Source organism: Carassius carassius, chromosome 12, assembly GCF_963082965.1.
Source record: "Carassius carassius chromosome 12, fCarCar2.1, whole genome shotgun sequence".
Taxonomy (NCBI): Eukaryota; Metazoa; Chordata; class Actinopteri; order Cypriniformes; family Cyprinidae; genus Carassius; species Carassius carassius.
This window is the reverse complement of record NC_081766.1, coordinates 21,615,491-21,640,709: the sequence shown is the minus strand read 5'-3', so window position 1 is coordinate 21,640,709 and position 25,219 is coordinate 21,615,491. Positions and strand designations below refer to the sequence as shown.

Sequence of the window (25,219 nt, the reverse complement as noted above, 5' to 3'; positions counted from 1 at the left end):
CTGTGCAAATTCAAGAAAATGCTTTTTAATTGCTGTCCACTGTAGTGACCACTATGTGTGAAATAGAAAACATGTATTTTATAATATATAATATTTCACAAATAAATTGTTGAGCATAAGAGAAAATTCAGAAAATAACATTTCTGTTCAGAAGTTTGATAATAAATACGTTACCCTAGTCAGGTTTTTAATTCTATACATTTTTGCTACTTAAGTTATGTTTATATGTACATTTTTCCTCAATATAATATTTTTTTGTTTGTTTGTTGGATTGTTTATACCTCATAGAGCTCTGATACAAAGCAGAATGACCTCATGTAGTGTAGTACAACGCCGCCTACTGGTGGTCAATTTCTACACCATGCAGGAGTAACCAATTCGGAGTAACAGGCAGCACAGCACACGGATCCCAGTAAATTCATCAGTCATATGCAGGGCCCCTGTTCTAGACATTAGGAGACCACCGGCAAAATTCATGTTGGAGCCCTCCCCACCCCCCCATCCCCCCCCCCCCAAAAAAAGCACTTGATCCCTAACCTTCTTGTTCATATAATTTTTAATTTGGCATATTTGTAATCATACAGCACAAACGTTTAGACACATGACTATTTTTAATGTTTTAATAAAGTATCTTATGCTCATCAAGCCTGGATTTATTTAATAAAAAATAAATTAATAATAATAATAATGATAATAAATAAATTAATCAGCCATTACTCCAGTATTCAGTTTCACATGATCCAACATAATACATTTTAATATGCCAATTTATTATCCATGTTAGAAACAGTGCTTAATGTTTATTTTCAGGATACACACACACACATAAATCAAGTGGAAGAGAAAGACTTCTAAGCAGGAAAAAAAAAGTTATTTTCTAGTTAGTTGAAACAGAAATTATAAGTGTTATGTTAGAGCAGAATTTAGAAGATACACACATCTGAGATCTTTTATTTGAAACATTAAATACATTTTCTTTTGTGTTTGCTTTTTTAACTTTGAATGCAAACTTAATTTTGTAGCAATTTTGATAGTCAGCTCCCGACGCGCTTTCGTAATACAGCGGTGAATGATCTTTCCAGAAATGACGTTTATACGTTTATATTTAGAATACATTGTATTCAATCTAAAATAGATGACGACACTTACACACGTGCTTAGTTCGCAGCACCGGATCCGGATGGATGCGCTAGTTAGGCAGACATTCACAAGGCGGGACCCGCTTTGAAACTGCAACATTAATTGGTGTAATTGCAGATGAGTGACAATTCAACTATATCCAATGAACAAATGAGGCTAGAATTTGCTGCCCGTCTTGACTGGTGGATTAGTCTATATGGGGATGCTAGGGTTATGGAGGCCCCAGTCAATCGCCTGACGCCCGCTCTGCATAGCTAGCGCCGGTGTGGCCCTGGTCATATGAGACGTACGTTGCTTTCAATACGTTGCTTTCAATAACGCTACTTAAAATCGTAGAAATCATGTTGTGTGGCTCTCAGTTAAAATTTCTCTATATAGATGTCGTGATGCAAACTAAGTGACATAAGAAATTAAAAGAAACGTCTCAAAACATAATAGATACACAAAAAAGGCAGACCTTCCGGATGTCCCGAGCGTTTCCTGCGTCATGACGCACGATTGATCAGGTGGGAATTTATTCTTTTCTAAACGTATTCGTGATTTATACTATACGATAATATTTGTGGCTTTACAGCACTGTATCAGCAAAGCAGTACATTATTTAATGGGTTGAATGGGTTTTGCCGTGGAAGATGGCTAACTGTGGTTAATGTAGCCTACATATCTGTAACCCACGTTGCACTTTAGACCTATTTTTTTTTCTTTGTCTGTCAATTAAAAACTTTAGTTTAATTTTTTCCATGTTCCTGTTATCCCTCTCTAAGTTCAGAATAGTATTCTTGTAACAACAACAACAAAAAGCTATTAATTATGTAGTATTTTGTAGTTTATTGTATAACTTTGGATATTGTGGCATTGCTAATGGATTTGAATTGGTTTTTAAGTCACTAAAGAGCTGACAGGTGTAAAATTGAAGACCTGCGTTTTTAAATCATTAAGTGTTCAGTCTCTAGGAGACGCACAAAATGTTAGTACAGTCTTTTGCAGTGGAGAAAAATGTATGAAGAAATTTTCTGTTGAAATTCACTGGTATGATTAAATGTTGTCCCTTCTGGAAAATCCAGCGTAGGTTGGTGTCCGTGTTCTGGAACATGGCGGCTGGTTTCTAGCTGGTCTAAGCAGCGACCCATGTTCCACAAACAGGCTTGACCACTTAAATATAGTCTACCAGCTTTCATTATAGGTGTTTGTCAGCACATGTCTGTTTACAATGGCTTGAACTTTTAAACAGCACATTGCTAAAAGTTTGGACTGTGGTAGCTAAGTGAAAATATTTCACTTAGCTACCACTGTCCAAACTTTTAGCCTTCTCTAATATTAAGTTATTTGAATTGACAACATCTGGACTGGAAAATAAACCTGTTGGTTCTAGTGACAGAACTACCCTTTAGTTTGATAATGATGAGAAATCATAATAATGCTTTAATTAGTTGTTCTTAGAAGCAGAAAGATGTTCCCTGTGTACTAATCGCATATCGGGCCTCCCTAAATAGCCTCCGTGATGGAGTAGGTGACATAATCTTTTTGGGATCCACAGAATGACGTTGTATAAATGAGTTCGGTGCGGCTCGAGATCTGTCTGCTCTCTGCGGCTGTAGTTGTCAGACATCCTTTTTGCTCTCCTGACTAAATTCACTATTCATTCATGGTGTTGTATTACTGAAATTTCAATTGGTGATATTTTTTGTTTTGGTTGTGCTTTCATTAATTGAACGCTGACACTTCAGTCTGTGTTGTGTCATTCTTATCCAACAACATCAGTGCCAAAAAAATTATAAGTTTTTAGATAAATTGAAGTGTAGGAATATTGAGGCTGTGCAGTTGGATCTATGAATTTCATAAGGGTTCTTTAGACAACACTAATTTATTAGGCATATTTGAATGGTTTCTGAAGGATCATGTATCGGAGAAGAATTACGTTTTACAATCTATTTAAAATATAAAACGGTTATTTTAAATTGTAATAATTCATTTCAGTTTTTTTTATCAAATAGATGCAGCCTTGATGAACATGAGACTACTTTAAAAAACAAGCAGAAAGGAAACATCTCAACTTTTAAATGGTATATTTGGAGTATAAAATAAATAATAAACAAATAAAAATAATAAGATAAAAAAAAATTATAAAATATCTTATTTATCAGTTTTTAACAAATTTAAAGGTGCATCTAACCTGTTTGTAAGATGCCCTGTTTTTTATTATTAGTATTTGAGAGATGTTTACTGAGCTCCTTAAATTTGAATGAACTGCAAAAGTCTATGTATGAAATTACTTCAAAATAATCAAATGATTTAACGCTGGTGTGTGACCATGAATAACCTAAAACCACCAATCGAAAGAGACAGACCAGTTTCACTACTTTTAGATTGTGGCTGTTCCCTTTCAACAGAATGTCCGCTAAAACAATTTAAAGGACTCTTCTGTCTTTTTCTTCTTTCTTTTTACCAGACTGACACTAAATGGAATCCAGCATCATTTCTTTTCAGAATCTGCTGATGTGTCTGTATTAGCATATGAATGAATGCAGACCCTCCGCAGATCAGCACTGTTTCTGAAAGCCCTACTAGCAATTCAGAACAGTTATGGGTAGTATCCATTCAGGTCTAGTCATCATTTTGAGTTCCAATAATGCATCCATTTAAGCAAAATTCGAAATTACTTTAATTCATTTTTTGGTCACAAGAGCAGGGACGAGAAGCAAAGGTTTATTGAATGGAGTAATGAGAGAAATGGGAAACAGCTGATTGTTTAAATTGAATCATGCATGACCAATTGTGCTCTCATACTCTCCCAGGTCACTAGCTGTTCAGCTTGACCTACAATTTGAAAATTGCCTTCGGCTACGTTTACACGGCAGCGGTGTAGTTAAACATGGAAAAGTTTTTCCCTTGCGTTTTTAAGTTTCACGTGTACACAATGTTTTCAAAACAAATCGCGTTAACAAATATCTGCAAAAATAGCCAGAAACGCTGTATTTCGTATGCCGGGCCAGTAGTTGGCGCTACCACCTTGTTAGTAATTTTTATGTTGTATATGATGCGTCTCCACTGTTGCTTGTAATATTGGTGAAGTAAATCCACACTTTGCTGAAGAATTGTTAGGAAACTCTTGAACAGCAACAATATTACCATATATGCCACCATTGTTGTTTATGTTTGTCCGCACTTGCTTTTAAAATCGTCACGTACCGCACATGTCTACATGCGTACTATGCATGTGCATGAAGTCACCGTTTTCAAAGATTCATGTTTTGGGTGTTTACATGGAAATGAAAATGGTGGCGTTTTCAAAAATGTGTGTTTTCAGTCCCCAAAACACCATTGTCGTGTAAACGAACAGGCAAAGTGCATAAGGTTTCCCGTTTTCTGGCTAAAAACCATTGTCATGTAAACAGCCCCTTAGTTTGATGTGTTGTTGTCCTTTGTATTAGGCGTGTTGAGGACTGTTCTTCTAACACACATGCTTGGCCAAAAGCTCCAAATTAAAAATGGACCTTCTATTGGGCGGTATTAATTTATCAACACATCTACTACAAAATTATGTAAACATTTGGTGTCTACCTGAGTCAAAGGTATAGCCATATCTGCTGTGACTGGTCTTCTGATGTGATGTGGTCCAAAGAGGTTGGGTTATTGTAGCTGAAACATAAATAGAACTGGGAATTGAAGTAAGGTATGGGAAAGGGTAGTTAAGCTCAGAGGTCACCACATGATGGCAAAACGTCATAGTCACATTTATCTCGGTCAGTCAGGTGTTAAGTTAAAGTGCAGTGAAGGTTTACATATGATCCTCAGGTGTGAGGTGTGAAGAATAGAGTGATGATAACAGTAAGGAATGTAACACGAGGGAGTGTGACTAATCAACAAAAAAAATCACACCTGGGCAGGCCTGTAACTTATACATGTATTTTAAGTAATTAATAGTTTTTTTTCAGCAAGGATGCATTAAATTGATCAAAAGTGTGAGTTAACACATTTATAATGTTACAAAAGTTTTTTTTTTATTCCAAATAAATGCTGTTCTTCAGAATATCCTGAAAAAAAAAAAAGTTCAATCACCAGATCACGTGACACTTAAGAGGAGTATGTAACTGTAACTGGAGTAATGATACCGAAAATAATGTTTGCCATCACAAGAATAAATTACATTTTATAATAATAATAACTAATAAGTTTTATTATTATTATTATTATTATTATTATTATTATAAATAGTTTGGAAAAGGTCTCCGTACATCCCCAGAGAGGTGTTAAAGTATGTCACTTGATCTTTATCTGTACGGTCTTTTCTCATCTCTTGATCTGAAAATTCCCCAACCAAAGGAAGTTCCCAAAACTCTTCATTGCCATATCAGGACATCTTGGTGGAATTCGTCATATTGGAAATTACCTGCTAACCAATAGAGAGCTTTTGCTGTAGAACAGGTATTTTAGTCATAAATGATAAATTATGAGATTAACCAGGTTAAGCTGTGAACTTTTGTAGACGTGAAATGTGATTGATTAAATTTAACTTTTTAGTGGGTTGCATCAAGGCACTCAGTGTGTCAGTTCTGACAAAATGGCTCGAGCACAGAGATTCCCCACTCATTTCAGGATTTTTGTCATATTTCACCTCCTCCCAGACTGCTATAAGAGTGCGTCAGTTTAACGGATCCCCACGCCCTGTCCACAACGTCTGAGGAACAGGTCAGACCAGTGCTACAGGAATCCAGTGAAACTGACTGCTATCGTCCCTGTGTAGAACATGTTCCACATGGTAAATCAAGGTCGGAGGGCTCACTGACTTAAACATACAGACATGTTTGATATGGCTGTCATTGTTGCAGTTGTGATATAAAACATTTCATTGTTATACAGCATATCTAAGGTGGAATGGAGGCCCAGATTATCCATAAGCGTTCTACCTTGACACATGATAGTGTATCGATTTAATATATTCTAGAGATATTTTTCTTAGAAAAGAGTGACTTTAATGTAAGTTTGTTATTCACACGTAATATGTGGCAAAAAAAAAATCCCCTTTAGTGTTATTGTTTAATAATAGAAATGTTTTTTTTAGAATAGAAATAAATAAAATTATTCAATAAAAACCCAATGAAAAAAAAATAATGTTTGACTCAGCAACCGAAAGTTTCAGAAATATAAAACTAATAATAATACAAAAGCATAAAATTACTAAAATTTTAACTAAAATTTAGGTGAAAACCTAAATATATAAAAATAAAAGCTAACTCAAAATATGAATAAATACTATAATTAAGGTTGCCAAAATGTGGAAAATATCCAGTAAATTTAGGAAATGTTCCAGAAATTTTGTAAACTTTCCAGGATTTTCTGGAATATTCCAGGGATTTTTGGAAAGTTTCCAGAATTTTCTGGAAATTTTCAAACCCTTTTCAACCCTAACTATAAATAATACTGAAACAGCCCTAATCTGCTTAACATCTACGCTACACAATGATTTATTTTATTTATTTGCTTTATATCCAACTAATGATGAACCTAGGATAATTGTTAATTGTTTATATATATATATATATATATATATATATATATATATATATATATATATATATATATATATATATATATATATATATATATATATATATATATATATATATATATATATATTATACTAATATTTATTTATTTATATTTATTTGTTTTAATATTATTATTATTATATCCCCTATTTTTACATTATTTTCAATCTTTGTGTATTGGTCTTACTCTCACTGGATAGGCCCATATTTGTAACCTAAGGGAAACAAAAGACTTTTCATTGTTGAACAGTCAGAGCTCCATTCTCGCCTACTTTCAATGCATAATAAAAACCTAACCAGCATCCGAGCCAATCACCGACCAGCCTCTCTCTCAAGAGCCAGTTATTGAGTTTAGAGGGCGTTTCCTGTTCGATGAATGCAGGTTGCAATCCTGAAACCAGGCGGGTGTTGTCTCTTTATAATGAGCTGCTGCTCAGGTTTATATTGGGCAGTGAGCGTGGCCTGTCACTGCCTTGGCAAAACTCCCACTGGAATACATTCCTCCTTATTCTATCACTCAGTTTACTGGAGAAAACTGCTGTGATTGTGAGCTGCTGAAAGAAAGGAACTGTGACACTGTGAAGAACCAAAGTTTAGAGACCATTTCCTCTGTTTCCCTGGGTTTCCCAACCATTTATTTGCCCCCGTGGGGCACTATTATTTTAGTTTTTTTTTTGTTATATTTATTTATTTTTGGCTTTTGGGTGACCATATCAACAGAAAGACAACGGGTAAGCTCAAAATATACTTTTGTATTTTAATAAGCTGCTGTGTAATGAATGGGATTCCCTCTCTGTGTCCTTATGAATTATTTGTTTGGAGTAGTTTGTCTGTTTTCTCCTTATGTAAGTGACCGATTGGCAAATGTGATGAGACACTAGGTCTGTTTAGCTTAGGATTTCATTTTTTGTGTTCCTTCTGATTATGATTTTTTTTTTCTGTTTAGGATTGACTGATTTATTTTTATGATGTTGTCATTAGCAGTACCCGTCTAGTGAGTTAATCTGATTCTGTTTCTCCACCTCACCAGTTTGACTGGCTTTGCACTGTTGCACTATTAGTCATTCATTGGAGACCAGGTTGTAGAGATGACATTGATCTTCATCTTTACCACGTGTATCAGTTTAGAGTGTTTTGTTTGATTTGTCTTTTTTCAGACACCATTTCATATATATTCAGAGCTCGTACCATATTGAAGATTTTAAGAACACTTCTAAGCAAATTTAAATAATTCTATGAGCATGACCTCTCAGAGAACAGTAACAGTTGTCTCATATTTTGGAAGATTACTATTGTGTGTCTCCCTTTTCTTGTGTCTTTATGGTGGATCTGTTATCTTCTGATGACACAGGTGGCGGTGATGTATTAGATGTGTATATAGGCAAATAAGCAGTGAAGGGTCTGTTTAGTGTGCATAGTCCATAGTTTTCCTGCCGAACAGCTGTCAAGAATGAAATTAAGACTTTATAGTCCTGTTCTGTTTGCCCCGTTGGATCCCATGTGTGTTTTGAGCAGTATACACTCATAAAACTAAAGGCACATGCAGTTCCATGATATGTCTTTAACATTCATTGAACCGTTCCATTGCAAAGAAGTTTCTTTATAGAGAAAAAGGTAATTTAGATGTTTGCAATGTTCTTCACACAATGGTTCTTTTGAGAACTTATCACTGAAATCAACCACTTTATGCAACCTTGTTTTTTTAGCGTATATAGAAGCAGTCTGTTCATTCAGTCTTCTCTCAACATTGACATACAGAGAAAGAAAGGTGGTTGTGGTGAATGTTTTGGTTTTTACCAACCAGCACACTGTCTGGTTTCATATAGTTTTCCAACATTTTTGCACAGGCAAATATCACTGCATGACCATTTAAAATGAGTTTGGAACAGTTACAGGACCATGCTCTCTTATGCATCCATATCAAGAGTTAGATTATAATTTATGATTAAAAATGAAAAATGATCATCACGTGCCATCCACACACAAACTGTAGCACACTCAGAAAAAAATGGTATGAAAAAGTGTCACTGGGTCAGCATCCTTTCAAAAGATAGAATTTTGTATCTTATTTAGATCGAAAGGGTTCCAACTCCGGCTCAGTGACAGCTTTTATACCTCTTTATTTCGTAGAGTGTAATATCAGTAATTCAGCTTTGGTAACATCATGTACCACTCAGGTTCGCTTGGCCAGCTGTTTCCTGTTTGCTTTTGCTGGGCTGTCATTGTTGACTCTGACTGTCCTCCTGATAATGACTTTATTTTACTCTGACGACTAGCCACTTTTCTAGGTGGAGTGTTATCTGCTCGACTGGTTTTAACACATTTATTCATGTCCTCCAGTTTATTGGTTGTCTGAAGAAACAAAGACAAGATGTTCCAAGAGGTGCTTTCAAACATCTTGAGGTTCAATGACTACCTTCTGCAAAGAACTGGTAAGAGTTTATTGCATCATGCTTTTTAGATGAACAAAAACCACCAATATCTATGGCGCATTTAAATGATTATGCACATAAAAAACTATTAAAGCTTTAAGATTTGTCATAACTTCACTAATTTATTGTATTAAGCCCTACAGTTTGGTGATTGGTAATGCAAACTATTGTAATACAGGCTTACTTCATGTGGTTAATGAGTTGCTGTGTAATTTGCACAGATGCCAGAGTACGGGATTATCCGCTGATGCAGAGTCCTATTCAGATGACAGTCATCTTGCTGGGATACGTGATCTTCGTTTTATACGTAGGACCACGATGCATGGCCAATCGGAATCCTTTCCGCCTCAACACATCTATGATTGTCTATAATTTCTCAATGGTGGCCTTCAATGCCTACATTGTTTATGAGGTAGGATACTCTTTCATTTATTTGAATGTGTGTTTGGGAGAGTAATTTAAGGTATTGCACCTTATAACTTTACCATAACTGATGTTTTTGAGGAAAATCACTAGAGGATTAAAGATACAGTTGATTCAAAAGTGAAAATTTACTCACCCTCGTTCATTACATAACCCTTATAGTAATTCTTCTGTAGATCACAGAAAGAGATATTTTGCAGAATCTTCACACTGCTCTCTTCCATATAATGAATGTGAATGATCATGGCTTGAGTCGTAAATGCCTTTTTTTTTTAATAATAATACTTTTATGGTGCTTTACAGGTGCTGGTCATATAATTAGAATATCATCAAAAAGTTGATTTATTTTAATAATTCCATTCAAAAAGTGAAACTCGTTACTTGTATATTATATCCATTCATTACACACAGACTGATATATTTCGAATGTATATTTCTTTTAATTTTGATGATTATAACTGACAACTAAGTAAAATCCCAAATTCGGTATCTCAGAAAATTAGAATATTGTGAAAAGGTTCAATATTGAAGACACCTGGTGCCACACTCTAATCAGCTAATTAACTCAAAACACCTGCAAAGCCTTTAAATGGTCTCTCAGTCTACAACCCGAATTCCGGAAAAGTTGGGACGTTTTTTAAATTTGAATAAAATGAAAACTAAAAGACTTTCAAATCACATGAGCCAATATTTTATTCACAATAGAACATAGATAACATAGCAAATGTTTAAACTGAGAAAGTTTACAATTTTATGCACAAAATGAGCTCATTTCAATTTTGATTTCTGCTACAGGTCTCAAAATAGTTGGGACGGGGCATGTTTACCATGGTGTAGCATCTCCTTTTCTTTTCAAAACAGTTTGAAGACGTCTGGGCATTGAGGCTATGAGTTGCTGGAGTTTTGCTGTTGGAATTTGGTCCCATTCTTGCCTTATATAGATTTCCAGCTGCTGAAGAGTTCGTGGTCGTCTTTGACGTATTTTCGTTTAATGATGCGCCAAATGTTCTCTATAGGTGAAAGATCTGGACTGCAGGCAGGCCAGGTTAGCACCCGGACTCTTCTACGACGAAGCCATGCTGTTGTTATAGCTGCAGTATGTGGTTTTGCATTGTCCTGCTGAAATAAACAAGGCCTTCCCTGAAATAGACGTTGTTTGGAGGGAAGCATATGTTGCTCTAAAACCTTTATATACCTTTCAGCATTCACAGAGCCTTCCAAAACATGCAAGCTGCCCATACCATATGCACTTATGCACCCCCATACCATCAGAGATGCTGGCTTTTGAACTGAACGCTGATAACATGCTGGAAGGTCTCCCTCCTCTTTAGCCCGGAGGACACGGCGTCCGTGATTTCCAACAAGAATGTCAAATTTGGACTCATCTGACCATAAAACACTATTCCACTTTGAAATAGTCCATTTTAAATGAGCCTTGGCCCACAGGACATGACGGTGCTTCTGGACCATGTTCACATATGGCTTCCTTTTTGCATGATAGAGCTTTAGTTGGCATCTGCTGATGGCACGGCGGATTGTGTTTACCGACAGTGGTTTCTGAAAGTATTCCTGGGCCCATTTAGTAATGTCATTGACACAATCATGCCGATGAGTGATGCAGTGTCGTCTGAGAGCCCGAAGACCACGGGCATCCAATAAAGGTCTCCGGCCTTGTCCCTTACGCACAGAGATTTCTCCAGTTTCTCTGAATCTTTTGATGATGTTATGCACTGTAGATGATGAGATTTGCAAAGCCTTTGCAATTTGACGTTGAGGAACATTGTTTTTAAAGTTTTCCACAATTTTTTTACGCAGTCTTTCACAGATTGGAGAGCCTCTGCCCATCTTTACTTCTGAGAGACTCTGCTTCTCTAAGACAAAGCTTTTATAGCTAATCATGTTACAGACCTGATATCAATTAACTTAATTAACCACTAGATGTTCTCCCAGCTGAATCTTTTAAAAACTGCTTGCTTTTTTAGCCATTTGTTGCCCCCGTGCCAACTTTTTTGAGACCTGTAGCAGGCATTAAATTTTAAATGAGCTAATTAAGTGGATAAAAGTGTAAAATTTCTCAGTTTAAACATTTGCTACGTTATCTATGTTCTATTGTGAATAAAATATTGGCTCATGTGATTTGAAATTCCTTTAGTTTTCATTTTATTAAAATGTAAAAAACGTCCCAACTTTTCCGGAATTCGCGTTGTAGTTCTGTAGGCTACACAATCATGGGGAAGACTGCTGACTTGACAGTTGTCCAAAAGACGACCATTGACACCTTGCATTAGGAGGGCAAGACACAAAAGGTCATTGCAAAAGAGACTGGCTGTTCACAGAGCTCTGTGTCTAAGCACATTAATAGAGAGGCGAACGGAAGGAAAAGATGTGGTAGAAAAAAAGTGTACAAGCAATAGGGATAACCGCACCCTGGAGAGGATTGTGAAGCAAAACTCATTCAAAAATGTGGGGGAGATTCACAAAGAGTGTACTGCAGCTGGAATCAGTGCTTCAAGAACCACTATGCACAGACGTATGCAAGACATGGGTTTCAGCTGTCGCATTCCTTCTGTCAAGCCACTCTTGAACAACAGACAGCGTCAGAAGCGTCTCGCTTCAAAAAGGACTGGACTGCTGCTGAGTGGTCCAAAGTTATGTTCTCTGATGGAAGTAAATCTTGCATTTCCTCTGGATATCAGGGTCAGGGTTAATTTTCCAACAGGACTTGGCACCTGCACACAGTACCAAAGCTACCAGTACCTGGTTTAAGGACCATGGTATCCCTGTTATTAATTGGCCAGCAAACTCGCCTGACCTTATCCCCATAGAAAATCTATGGGGTATTGTGAAGATGCGATATGCCAGACCCAACAATGCAGAAGAGCTGAAGGCGACTATCAGAGCAACCTGGGATCTCATAACACCTGAGCAGTGCCACAGACTGATTGACTCCATGCCACGCAGTAATTCAGGCAAAAGGAGCCCCAACTAAGTATTGAGTGCTGTACATGCTTACATTACATCCATCACAATACATTACTTTTCATGTTCATACTTTTTAGTTGGCCAAGATTTCTAAAAATCCTTTCTTTGTATTGGTCTTAAGTAATATTCAAATTTTCTTAGATATTGAATTTAACTTAGTTGTCAGTTATAATCATAAAAATTAAAAGAAATAAACATTTGAAATATATCAATCTGTGTGTAATGAATGAATATAATATACAAGTTTCACTTTTTGAATGGAATTAGTAAAATATATCAACTTTTTGATGATATTCTAATTATATGACCAGCATCTGTATGTCAAGCTGGACAGCCTATGGGTAAGATGATCAGTGTGAACATTGACTAATCAGAAGCATCTGAAATGTCTTTTGTGTTCCACAGAAGAAAGTCGAAGGTTTGAGAGACATATCTGAATAAATAATGGCACCTTGTTGCCATATTGATGTACTTTAGTGTTATTTTTTCATCTGCCTGATGCAGTTCCTGATGTCTGGCTGGGCAACAACATACACTTGGAGATGTGACCTCTGTGACCCCTCCAGCAGTCCTCAAGCTCTCAGAGTAAGTTTATTTTATCTTCATGTGAATCTCAGAAAATATTAGTAGCAAAATGCTCAGAAAAGTAGCAAAAGTGATTTCAACATTGCTAATAATACGAAATATTTACTGAGCACCAAATCAGCATTTTATGCAAAGTTCCCACTACATGACTTTAAACTTCGGCAGATCGCTTTGCTGTGTGCTTTAACTCTTTGTGGTGTTCACACTACATGACATTATGAACATAAATGATCTGCAACAAGGGATCACACACTACATGAGCTGACTACACGGTCCCCAAAATACATTTTGTCACGAAAACACACGTGAGACGTTGAACAGGAATGCCACAAAATAACAAGTAATGAGAGGTTGTTTATTTGAAAATGTATGCTGGGAAGAAATTAGTGCTGCAAGCTGTTTGCGTGATAACTTTCGCTCCATTTCTTATCCAAACTTTTCTTAAAGCCATGTGCTGCTGCTGTTTTTCTTCCAGTGACCTTAACCCATGCCTTGCTCTCTCATTTGCTGTAGCTCGTCACGACACCTGACAACACGTGATGTCGAGTCAGCCGATGTCCAGATATTTAGCATGCAAGATGTTTGTCAGTGAGCCTTTTTGGTGCGTTGTTGAGTAGTTCACACACAAAGATCGCAGAGCACTGATCACCTGCCGATTTTCCCCCTGATCACTGCCCTACCTGTCACCGAGGTTGTTGAAAATCCTGCAGTGTGAACTTGGCTCTAGAATGATTTCTGAAGGATCATGTGACACTGAAGACTGGAGTAATAGCTGCTGAAAATTTAATTTTAAATAAATAAAAACTACTATTATAAATGGTATGGATATTTCATAGCATTACTGGATATCATTCAGATCAACAGCTATGCTGATGATACCCAGATTCTATTGACTCCCTCTGCCGATGCATTGATGAAATTAATAGTTAGATGTGCCAGAACTTTCTTCAGTTAAACAAGGGAAAAAAATGAAGTTATTGGATTAGGAAACAAAGATGAAGTTTTCAAAGTGAATGCATACCTTGACTCTAGAGGTCAAACAACTAAAAATCAAGTCAGGAATCTTGGTGTGATTCTGGAGACAGACCTTAGTTTCAGTAGACATGTCAAAGCAGTAACTAAATCAGCATACCATCATCTAAAAAACATTGCAAGAATTAGATGTTTTGTTTCCAGCCAAGACTTGTTCATGCCTTTATCACCAGCAGGGTGGACTATTGTAATGGGCTCCTCACCGGCCTTCCCAAAAAGACCATTAGACAGCTGCAGCTCATCCAGAACGCTGCTGCCAGAATTCTGACTAGAACCAGAAAATCTGAGCATATCACACCAGTCCTCAGGTCCTAACACTGGCTTCCAGTTACATTTAGGATTGATTTTAAAGTACTTTTACTCGTGTATATAAGTCACTCAATGACCTAGGACTGAAATACATTGCAGACATTTTCACTGCACACAGTTGGAATCAATTAGTCACATTTAAATCTAGACTCAAAACTCATCTGTTTAGCTGTGCATTTATTGAATGAGCACTGTGTAATGTCCGAACTGATTGCACTGTATTTTACATATTCAGTTTTTTATGTAAAATAATTTTCTATTTCTAGCTGTTTTTAAATTCATTTTAAATAAGTCTTGGCTTTATGGTATTTTTGATCAAATAAATTCTGTCTTGGAGAGCATAAGAGACATATTTCAAAAATATAAAAAAAAAATCTTACTGACCCTTTTGAACACTAGTGTATATTGTGACTAATTGTGTTTCTCTTTGTATCTTCAGATGGTTCGGGCAGCCTGGTTGTTTTATTTTTCCAAATATATTGAACTTCTAGATACGGTAAGAATAATTTGTCATCTTGCATGATTATCGTGCTTTAAATTTGTGTGGTGCAGTGCTAAAATAGAAATAGGATAATGTGCATTTTTAAAGGGGTCATATGATCCGATTTTCAAATTTTCCTTTCTCTTTGGAGTGTTACAAGCTCTTGGTGCTTAAAGAATATCTTTAAAGTTGCAAAGACTAAAGTCTCAAATCCAAAGAGATATTCTTTATCAAAGTTAAGATTCATCCACACACCCCTAAAATGGCTCATTCAAACACGCCCCCATGTCTACTTCTCTATGTGGAAATATTTGTGTAATGCTGCCCAAATGTCCACACAAAGAAAGAAGGCATGGTTTCAGTAACCGCAGTTAGTGTTGAAGCAGCCATGTCAGGGAGATGCTGTGTGTATCTAGGCGAAAGCAAAAACACTTTATTTGGCCTTCCGAAAGGAGATGCATTCAGAAATCTTTAAGATCAGAACAGCAACGCGTTTTATGGACGACTGTTTCCTGAACCTAGGAGAGGGGGTAATTCTTAACCGTCTGTGGCTTGTGTACTGCAAACACATACGAGCTTCATCACTGTGTCTGTCACGTGACTCTGTTCCCCTTTGGGGCTTGAACTGATGGTAAAATTAAAGACATTATTAATGGTCTTTACATTTATTTTGAAAGATGAAGCTCACGATTATGGAAAGGGGCGTTACATTTCCGACGAGTGCTTGCGGTGTTCAGTCAAATCACAATGCAATGGTTGAGCTGGCCAGTCAGAGCAGACTGCGCTTGTCAGAAGAGGAGGGACTTTGTTGAAATGGCGCCTTTGAGAGAGGCGGGGCATAACGGACCTACAATAATGTACAGTATTTGAAAATAATGTGTTTTTTGATTATTAAAGCATGTCAACATATTCTGATACACAAAATAATGATCTTTTAAAAAAGCATCATATGACCCCTTTAAAGCGCATAGGCACAATATACAAAGTATAACTACATGATGATTTGTTTCTTGTTTCTAGTTAAAGAACTGTGTCTGTGATCTAGGTGTTTTTTGTGTTGAGAAAGAAGCACAGTCAGGTGACATTCCTGCATATTATTCATCATTCCATCTTGCCCTGGACCTGGTGGTGGGGCATCACTCTTACTCCTGGTGAGTCCATCAATGCTGCAGTCACTGGTTTCAGTAGTTATTAAATGGTTTTGCTTCAATACCCAGATTGTATCATAAAAAAAGCCCGAGATTTTAGGAGACTGTGAAATTAGGTGACATTCATATGTTCCTATAAAAATTTTTTTAGGTGTATGTGTTTGCCAATGTTTTAATTGCTCAATTTATCATCTTATTTTCATGTTAAAATTGACAGCGGGTGGCATGGGTTCTTTTCATGCTATGGTGAACGCGTGTGTCCATGTCATCATGTACACATACTACGGTCTGGCTGCTGCAGGGCCACGTTTCCAGAAATATCTGTGGTGGAAAAAGTACATGACTGCTATCCAACTGGTTAGTGTTAACTCCTTTAAATTGTTTGATTTAAAGGACTTCTTCCCACAAAAATGAAAATTTGCTGAAAGCTCACTCAGGCCATTCAAGATGTAGAAGAGATGTTTCTTCATCGGAACAGATTGGAGAGGCTGAGCATTACCTCACTTGCTCACCAATGAAACCTCTTAAGTGAATGGGTGCCATCAGAATGTGACTTCTAACAGCAGATAAAAACATCACAATAATCCACAACACTCCTGTCCATCACTTAACATTTTGTGAGAAGCTACATGTTTGTAATAAATTCATCCAAGATTTTTTTTAACTTCATACTCTTGCTTCAGCCTAAAATACAAGTCCTCTATCCATAATATTGCTTTCTCCAGTGGATTAGTAATTTTGTCTGATTCAGGAGAGAATTAGTGCAAAAATTAAAGCAAAAATGGTCCAAAATAATTCTAAACAAATTTGTCAGTTGGTTGTTGGGACTTTTTCACTTGAGGAATCGTTATTATGGATTATAGCAAGAATCAGTTAAATTAAAATGCCTTAATTATGGATTTGTTTCTTACAAACACGCAAATGCTCAATTTCTCTAAATCCGTTCCGATGAAGAAACCAACTCTCCTACATCTTGGATGGCCTGAGAGTGACTAAATTTTCAGCAAATTTTCTTTTTTGGGTGGACTATTGTTAAAATGTAAACCACATCAGTGCTTAATCAAAATGGCACATATAAATTGAGATTGTGAAATTATAATTTATACTTTGTCTTCCAATTCAACGCAATTGTCATTTGTCTTATTTAGTCTATTCCTTTTTTCTCTGACAATGACAATTTAAAAATAATAATAACATTTCTTTTCTGTTTTATTTTCCACAGATTCAGTTTGTGCTTGTGACTGTCCATATATCTCAGTATTACTTGATGGAAAAGTGTGAATACCAAGTTCCTATCTTCATTCATCTCATCTTGTTCTACGGAACCTTTTTCTTCATCCTCTTCTCCAACTTCTGGATCCAGGCCTACATAAAGGGAAAGCGACTACCTGTTTCCACTGAGGACAAACCCAAACAGAATGGCATTACCACTGTGATTGAGCCAGTGGTAGTGGCCAATGGCAAACACTTGGAAAATGGCACTGTGCATTACACTAATGGATTTGCTCACAATGGGAAAGTGAAGGAGGTCTAAAGAGGCCAAACAGAAACATCAGAGACATTGTTGTTAAATTATTTTTGACAAATTTACATTTTTTATGATTGCATGGGAGATGAAATGGCACATTGGATCTGGCGGTGGGTCCCCTTTCTTTGTATTTATGGATGTTGGAGGCTGGGGAGCACTATGCATGAAGAGAATTCGTCCACTGAAGTTTGCTTTGTTGACGTGGCTCTGAAACCTGACAGCATTTCTGTGGTTCAATCCGCTTGACCTTGGCATTTTCCTGGCATATGAGTCTCCCAGTTGTTTGCACACTGTAGTTTTCACAGATCTAACTCACACTTGACTGTAAATAAATATCTTGTCAGTTTATTTGAAATTTGAGGTTTTTTTTTTTAGTTTTTAACTTAATAAATGCTTTTTATAATAAATTGTATTGTGTTTTGACTTTATGCTCTCTCAGTTAAGTGGATTATTTTCCAAAATTGAAACAAAAAATTGTTTATATTATCAGCACTCCTCTATATACTTTTAAACATGCTAATATCCAGAAAGTCTTAAAATAACTTAAGTTTGCATACTTCCTTAACCTGGAGGAAATCCTAAATTTAGAGCATTTAGACTCTAAGACATGTGCAGTCTAATATGTAATGAACATGGTCCATTTAAAAAAAATTTTTTAATATACCAATGTATGTAATGCTTGGATGTTTAAAGTTTATTATAATGCATTGATCCCTAGCTATTTTTTTGCTCTCATCAGTTATTTACACTAACACTTTCTAATTCATAAAGACCTTCCTGTTGTCAATTTAGAATATACCTGAAACCACAGAAATAACTGAATTTCCATGTTCAGACAAAGCACTGATCGGTCTAAATTCATATCTTTAAAAAAAAAAAAAAAAGACACCTATAGGGCTTTCTGTGGTTTTTATTCAACCATTCTACCACCATGAAAATACACAATTCCACTTAAAAAGCTTTAAAACCATACATTAAAAATAACAAGAAGAAACGAATTGAAAACCGCATTAGAGCAGCTACAGAACAAATACTTCATTACAAAACTTTATTTGAAAATTTACATTTCTGTACATTATTTAATGAACACTTTTAGGGTTAAATATGCAATAAGTTGAATAGAGAAAAAAAAATGGTTAAAGGGTTTAGCCATCAGTGGAGGTGGTCTGGGAATCCTATACTTGATCTTTTGCATTTAAAAAAAAAAAAAAAAAACCTATTGTGCCTCTGAAAACAAGAATAAGGGAATGCCTAATAAAACAGTGTAGAGTTTGTGGCAGGTGTGACTGACAGCATATAACAGCCCTTAACAGTGTTTGTCAGTGGAATTACCCAGCCATTTGAAAGCCAAACAATAAAACCAATGTTAGTTTAAAGAACATTTGGGAAAACTGCTTTCGATCTTCAAGTCTTCCAACTCCCCATTTGCTGGATGCATTAAAAATGACCATTTCATAATTATCGGATGCGTTGTTGAATGATGCTGCTGGTAGGCTTGGGTTTCTTGACGGCATCCTTTTCAAAACTCTTCCAAAGTCGAATGGTTTCATCGGCGGCAACAGAAGCCACAGTCGAACCATCTGGACTGAGTGCCAAGTTGAGGACTCGGTCTTCATGTCCTGAGACAGATGATTGGGAAAGGGGAGTCATTTTATTTCTCTATTTATTGTGGTTGTAATATTCAACTGAAGGAAGGGTGGCCACACACACACACACACACCACTTTATGAAGTACAACAATCTTAAACTTACCTTCAAGCTCTGCAACTTTTGTGAGTGTAGGGTATTTCCAAATGATAACCTTGTCATGAGCAAAACCGTGACCAGACACCAACTCTTTGTAGTTCGGTGCAAAAACAAGAGATGATACCTGAAAGGAATTGATCATTTAGTTGTCAAATTGCTGATGTCACATGTACTCATGACACACAAGCCAACAGTGAGTAAGCCCACCTGTGAACATGTATCTAGGGAACTGATACAAGAGCCGCTGTTGGCATTCCAGATGCGAATGTGACGGTCACTGGTGCCCCCTCCTGACGCAAGAATACTAGGCTGCCAAGGGCACCACGCCAAAGCCTTAAGGGTGCAAAAAAAAAAAAAAAAAAAAAAAAAAAAAGACAAAAAGGTGAACTAAAAACACAAATGCAAGACCAATGGTGGAACTGAAGACATCTTGCCAAATTCAAAATCACCTTGACTGCTCCCTGGTGTTCACTAAGAGCATGGACAGCTTGATACTCCGAGCCAGATGTCATTGGCCAAATGTACACCATGTTGTCATTACCACCACTAGCTAAATATTTTCCATCTGGGGACCATGTAAGGCCACACACTTCCTGAGTGTGTCCACCAAAGGTGAAGATGTGGTGGTCTGCTACCCGAACATCATGCTGATGAATCAAACCAGACCTGGAACCACTAAGGAGAACAAAAAGAGTGTTAAAACACTCAAATGCATATAATCTGCAGAGCACAAAGTGGTGGTCTTACCTAGACAAAACGTGATCATTCCAACTCAAGCAACCAACCCTTGCCGAATGGCCATCCATGCTGCGGAGACGCTTTTGGTACTGAACATCCCAGAGCTGCAAGAAAAATGGCATGAAATTCAGCTAGAGGGCAATTCAATTAGCTATAAAATAAAACATTGGATAGAAATGGCTATTTGTGAGTTTGAAGAGTGGAGATCTGAAACAAGCAGCTGTTTTATTACAGCATTACATTTTGGGATGCTTTAGAATATAGGCTGTCCAAGGAAAAAAAAAAAAAAAGTAAATAAAATTGGTTTTATGAGAAAAGTTGAGAAAATGTAACCACTTACCTCAACTTTACAATCACTGGTCCCAATGGCCAAGAAATTGCCATCTTTGCTCCAAGAGACAGAGCAGATGAACTCATTATCCTCCTCCATTTTCTTTAATAAAACAATGTCCCCTGCACCAGCATCCCACAAATACACATGGTCGGCAAGGCCAACTGCCAACATGTTCTGCCTTCCCCAGTCCATCAGGTTCAGATCTGAACGCAAATTGACATTAGTCTCATATAGAAATAATTAAAATCAGACCATGTGGTTTTTATGAAAAATGAGCTCACAGAAATCATTTTTGATATCAGGGGCATCTAGAATCCGCTCTGGAACCGAAGAAATGTACCGGCTCTTTCTGATAGAGTCCGGTGTGGCAACCTGACTGTAGAGGACCTTTAAATTATTCTGATAACCTGTGGAAGATATTGTTTGGTTAACTCAATAGACTGGTTTGCTGAAGGATTTTACCAGGCAAAATTAAACTTATTCAATCAAGAATCCAAAAGCAACAAGTTATTACAGTTTTTCTGAATCGCTTAATTAAACCCCAATCTCTAAACCAAATTCTTACTTGTTTAAATTTGTTGAATAAAGCCCCGTTTCTTCTAAACCTTAAACACATTCAGGCAGTTTGGCTCTCTGTCAATCTCATGACTTTTTTTTTTTTTTAAACTCCAAACACAATTCTCATTCACTTATCACATAGTGATGCAAGTGCTAAGAGGCAAAAATTCTAAAACTAAAAAGGACCGTTGTCATCGTTTACATACCCATGACTATTCAAAATTTGTTCACATTTGTATGTAATGTGATCATACCAACTGTACAAAATATAAGCCAGTTCACAGTACGGTGCACAAGTGACTAATGAGGATACGAACAATAGATGGAAACAATGAGAAGGAAGAGTACATGTAAGAAGTGGAGGAGGAAGAGGATCAGACTAAAGGGTTTTTTTCCCTCTTTGTCCATCAAAAAAAAACATTTCTTATGATGTGTACAATGTCCTCAGGCCAGGCTCAAGCACAAAGACATGATGCCGAGACAGAATGAATCTCTCATTGACCCCGATTATTTTCAACACTCGCTCCATTGAGAGTAGCAGCAGGAGTAGGTCTCCTGCTCCAAGTCTAAGTGCTGCGCATCCTGCCCCTGACAAGCATCAAAAGTCCAGTAGTCACCGGATGACAGGTTTTGACCCAGCTTGACGGTTTATCCAGAAACTTTGTTTTTAAAGGGTTAGTTCACCGAAAAGTGATTTGGTGAACTGGTTCAAGAAGAACCGGTTAAATCGAATCATTTGTTCACGAACCGGATATCACTAAACTGCAGTGTTGTGAACGTGCTCACAACAGACCCGGAAGAGAAGACAATGCTGAATAAAGTCGTAGTTTGTTATTTTAGGACAGAAATGTATTTTCGATGCTTCATTAAATTCTAATTGACCCTTTGATGTCACATGGACTACTTTGAAGATGTTTTTCTTACCTTTCCGGACATGGACAGTATACCGTACATACATTTTCAATGGAGGGACAGAAAGCTCTCGGACTGAATCTAAAATATCTTAAACGGTGTTCCGAAGATTAAAGGAGGTCTTACAGGTTTGGAACGACATGAGGGTGAGTCATTAAATGACATAATTTTCATTTTTCTGCGAACTAACCCTTTATTTGGCATTTGCATCATCTTGCATGCATTGCTAACAAGTCTTCACTAGCGTTCATGCTCGTGGTTGCCAGATGTGAAGACCTTTAAGAAGAGGTTTGTATTACCAAATGTGCCATGATCAAACTTTCACGGGGTTTCAATAATGGATCTGTTGTGTTTGAGGAATAAATGCGCTTTTCCTCCCTCTGACAATACAATGAGGAAAAATTTACATATATTGGAATTTATATTAAGAGATTCTAAAGTTTTTAAATCGGTTTTAGTGTTGAAAGTGGCATTGCAGTGTTCGTTTCAGAGTATATTAACGATCTTTGAGCAAATTGACTGTGGGATCTGAGTGGCTTTTCCCCCCCATTTGCAAACAAATAGTCAAGCCTGGTTCACACGGCAGGATAATTAGGCCGATTTTAGCCCCGATTGACACCTTCCAACAATCTTAAGGATGCTCCGATTACCGTAAAATAATCTGATCAGATATTCCTGCCGTGTGTGGTGTGTTAAGACTGCTCTCCTCTGCTCGGAAGGACGTCGGAACCGCTCCGATCTCAAATCGGGGATATCCAACATGTTGGATTTATTTGGCCCGATTTCTTCTCGTGTGTGGTGTCCCCCAAGGACAAACGATCACTGTGGCGTGTAGCCAATCAGAAAATGAGGTGACAAGGCAGCGAGGAAGTACCGGGAAACAAAATCAAAACAGCCGGCGGCATGGCGCACCAGAAAGTCCGGTGGACGCCGGAGATGGATGACTTTGTCTCCACTTCTTTGACCATCGCCTTTTCTTATTTTTCTTATGTTTTTTTTCGGTTACAAACAAAGCACAAACTATGGCCACTGCATCCTCTTTGTCCGCCATGATCGTTTACCCTGAAGTCACGTTTGATCGAGGGATTTTGCGAGATTTCCCGTCTGACCTGGGAATGCTCAGGAGTCAAATCGGTTCTTGTGTGATGTGTTGATTTTGCCTTGTGGCTGCACACCCCACACTGTACGACCAAAACTGTTAGACCAGTGATTTTTTAAATCGCAGTGTGTGGGGTCTCTCAGGTTTGGAAAATCAGCCGACAATTTTAAAATCGTCCCGTGTGAACCAGGCTTCACTTAGAAAATGTAATGGGAATACAGATGACAACACACTAATCAAAACCAAGAGTTTTGTATCATCATAGTTGGTTAAATTAAGTCAGTGTATAGTCATTGGTGGTTGGTTAAAGGACACCATAAAACTTTGCTTAGTTTGCTGGTCAAAAGTCTGGTTTTAGAGGGGTTTTGACTACTTCCTTAGCCGGTCAGGCTCGAAGACCAGTTGGAACAACCAACTAAATTTTCCGTAATGTTCTGGATGCGGTGTTCTCCATTTTTCTCTGTGGGGTCTAATGAATGCTTGGTCGTGTTTATTTTATTGATTCATGCATGTGATCTGAGAGCATGGTTTGATTTCAAGAAATGGTTTTGCAGTGATTGATTTTGATGGAAGAGTCAGGGGTTTTGTGAATTTGAGTATTTGGATTGGAGTTACAGGTTATGGAAAATGGGTGACGGTTTCAAGAAATATTTTCGCAACTTCAGAAAAACTGTAAATTTAAAAAAAAAAAAAAAAAAAAAAAAAAAAAAAAAAAAAAAAAAAAAAAAAACACACAACAACATACCCTCAGGAGCATTCAGTGGTTTTCCTCCTAAATGCAGGATCTTTGCCTCCTCAATGTCATATCCATTTAGTGTCATAGACCAAGCTTTCTGATTTGGCTGCCAGGACAATGATTTATAAAGTCAGAAAACATCTAGAAGCTGGTACATGGATTGATCATAATAATATAACAATAATAATTAAAAAGATTCATAATTGTATCATCGTCTTAAAACTCTTAATTATATTTATAAAAATGTAAGTTACTTTTATAATTTATTATAAACAAATGTATTAAAACATTACTACTACATTTTTTTTTATCGTGTAACGTTAACTTACTGCTGTAGAGGATGTGGCTTCTTCCACTGGCTCGTTCTCTTTGGAAATGAGAAAACTTGCTACATCCAACTGTTTGTTATTCCTTGTCGGGATGAATCGATCTCCTCCTGCCTTAGACGGGGTGTTCTGGGTTTTGCCGTTCTTTCCTGTTGGGAGATATCAGACGATATGGAACACTGAAGACACCGCAGTTCTACTGTGAGCAGGACCCATGGGACACTTACCTGGTGTTTTACTGGGGGTTTTGGAAAGGCTCACTGATCTGTTGACACTCTTGTTCGGTGAGAGCGAGCTCGTGTTGGTGGAGCTGGATGTGCTGGCTTTTCTCTGCCACCTCGCCATCGGGGCATTCGTGATGGGCATGTCCAGACGGAGGACGTTGTGGATGTCATTCTCAAACCCAAAATGGGACATTATTACTGCAGACGCGATCACTCTGCAGGAAAAAAGGGACAAATAACAGCAAAGTTACGGAGTCTAGATGTAGAACACGCGAAGCACGATGAAGTGTCGTTTAAAGTTTAAAAAGTACATAATACCAATTGATATATTATATATATATATATATATATATATATATATATATGTGCTTTCCATAAGCTTTAACATAAAAACGTATAACTATACGTTATATGTGAACGGTTATTAAACGCGACCAATACAATGTTGATTAAGTTAACGTTACTGCAGTTGTGTTCATAACCAAGTTGACTCAGAGAAAAAAACATATTTTAGATTTCATCTTACCACAAATTCAACAAATTCCTTTCTTCCAAGCAAAATAAAATTGTCACCAAAGATGAACCGCTCTTACTCAAACAGGTTTCGTGAATATTTCGTCTGTCCACAAGCAGAGTCAACTCTCATCTGAGAAGCTGAAGACAGTTAACGGATAAACGCCAGTTTAAATGTCTGAAACGCGTTCCGTGATTGGTGCATTCAAAAAACAGAAGTTTTCGCTGTTACCGAGGCAGCAGGGCAGAATGCTGTGCGCTGATTGGTGAATCGCATCACAGAACACCTCCTGAAAGTATTACATATTAGAAGTCCTTTGTTAGGCTCGTTTCTGTGCACGTTGTCTCGAGTTTTTAATATCTTTCACATATTTCGGGTAAAAAACGTAAATACGATAGGATAATGTTCCTGAAAGATGCATTC

General features: G+C 37.1%; 2 protein-coding genes across 3 annotated transcripts; one reads left to right on the top strand and one right to left on the bottom strand.

The window, feature by feature from the left end:
- The first annotated feature begins 1,330 nt into the window (after positions 1-1,330).
- Positions 1,331-18,016, top strand: LOC132155106 (elongation of very long chain fatty acids protein 1-like). 2 transcript variants are annotated; one of them, XM_059563902.1, is made up of 8 exons: positions 1,331-1,646; positions 9,030-9,121; positions 9,343-9,533; positions 13,031-13,111; positions 14,892-14,948; positions 15,979-16,084; positions 16,299-16,438; positions 17,304-18,016. In XM_059563902.1, the coding sequence occupies exons 2-8, from the start codon at positions 9,061-9,063 to the stop codon at positions 17,613-17,615; spliced, it is 948 nt and encodes a 315-aa protein (XP_059419885.1). In that variant the 5' UTR covers positions 1,331-1,646; positions 9,030-9,060; the 3' UTR covers positions 17,616-18,016. The 2 variants fall into 2 exon arrangements, with proteins under 2 accessions (XP_059419885.1, XP_059419886.1); XM_059563903.1 differs by lacking the exon at positions 1,331-1,646 and adding an exon at positions 7,158-7,420.
- An 802-nt stretch (positions 18,017-18,818) lies between these two features.
- LOC132155105 (cell division cycle protein 20 homolog) lies at positions 18,819-24,968 on the bottom strand. Its single transcript, XM_059563901.1, has 11 exons — positions 24,809-24,968; positions 24,286-24,497; positions 24,062-24,207; positions 23,742-23,838; positions 20,709-20,834; positions 20,434-20,630; positions 20,103-20,197; positions 19,805-20,030; positions 19,563-19,688; positions 19,362-19,479; positions 18,819-19,228 (listed from the first exon to the last, which is right to left on the bottom strand). Exons 2-11 carry the CDS (start codon positions 24,473-24,475, stop codon positions 19,068-19,070), a joined length of 1,482 nt encoding a protein of 493 aa, XP_059419884.1. The 5' UTR covers positions 24,476-24,497; positions 24,809-24,968; the 3' UTR covers positions 18,819-19,067.
- Between the last annotated feature and the right edge of the window lie 251 nt (positions 24,969-25,219).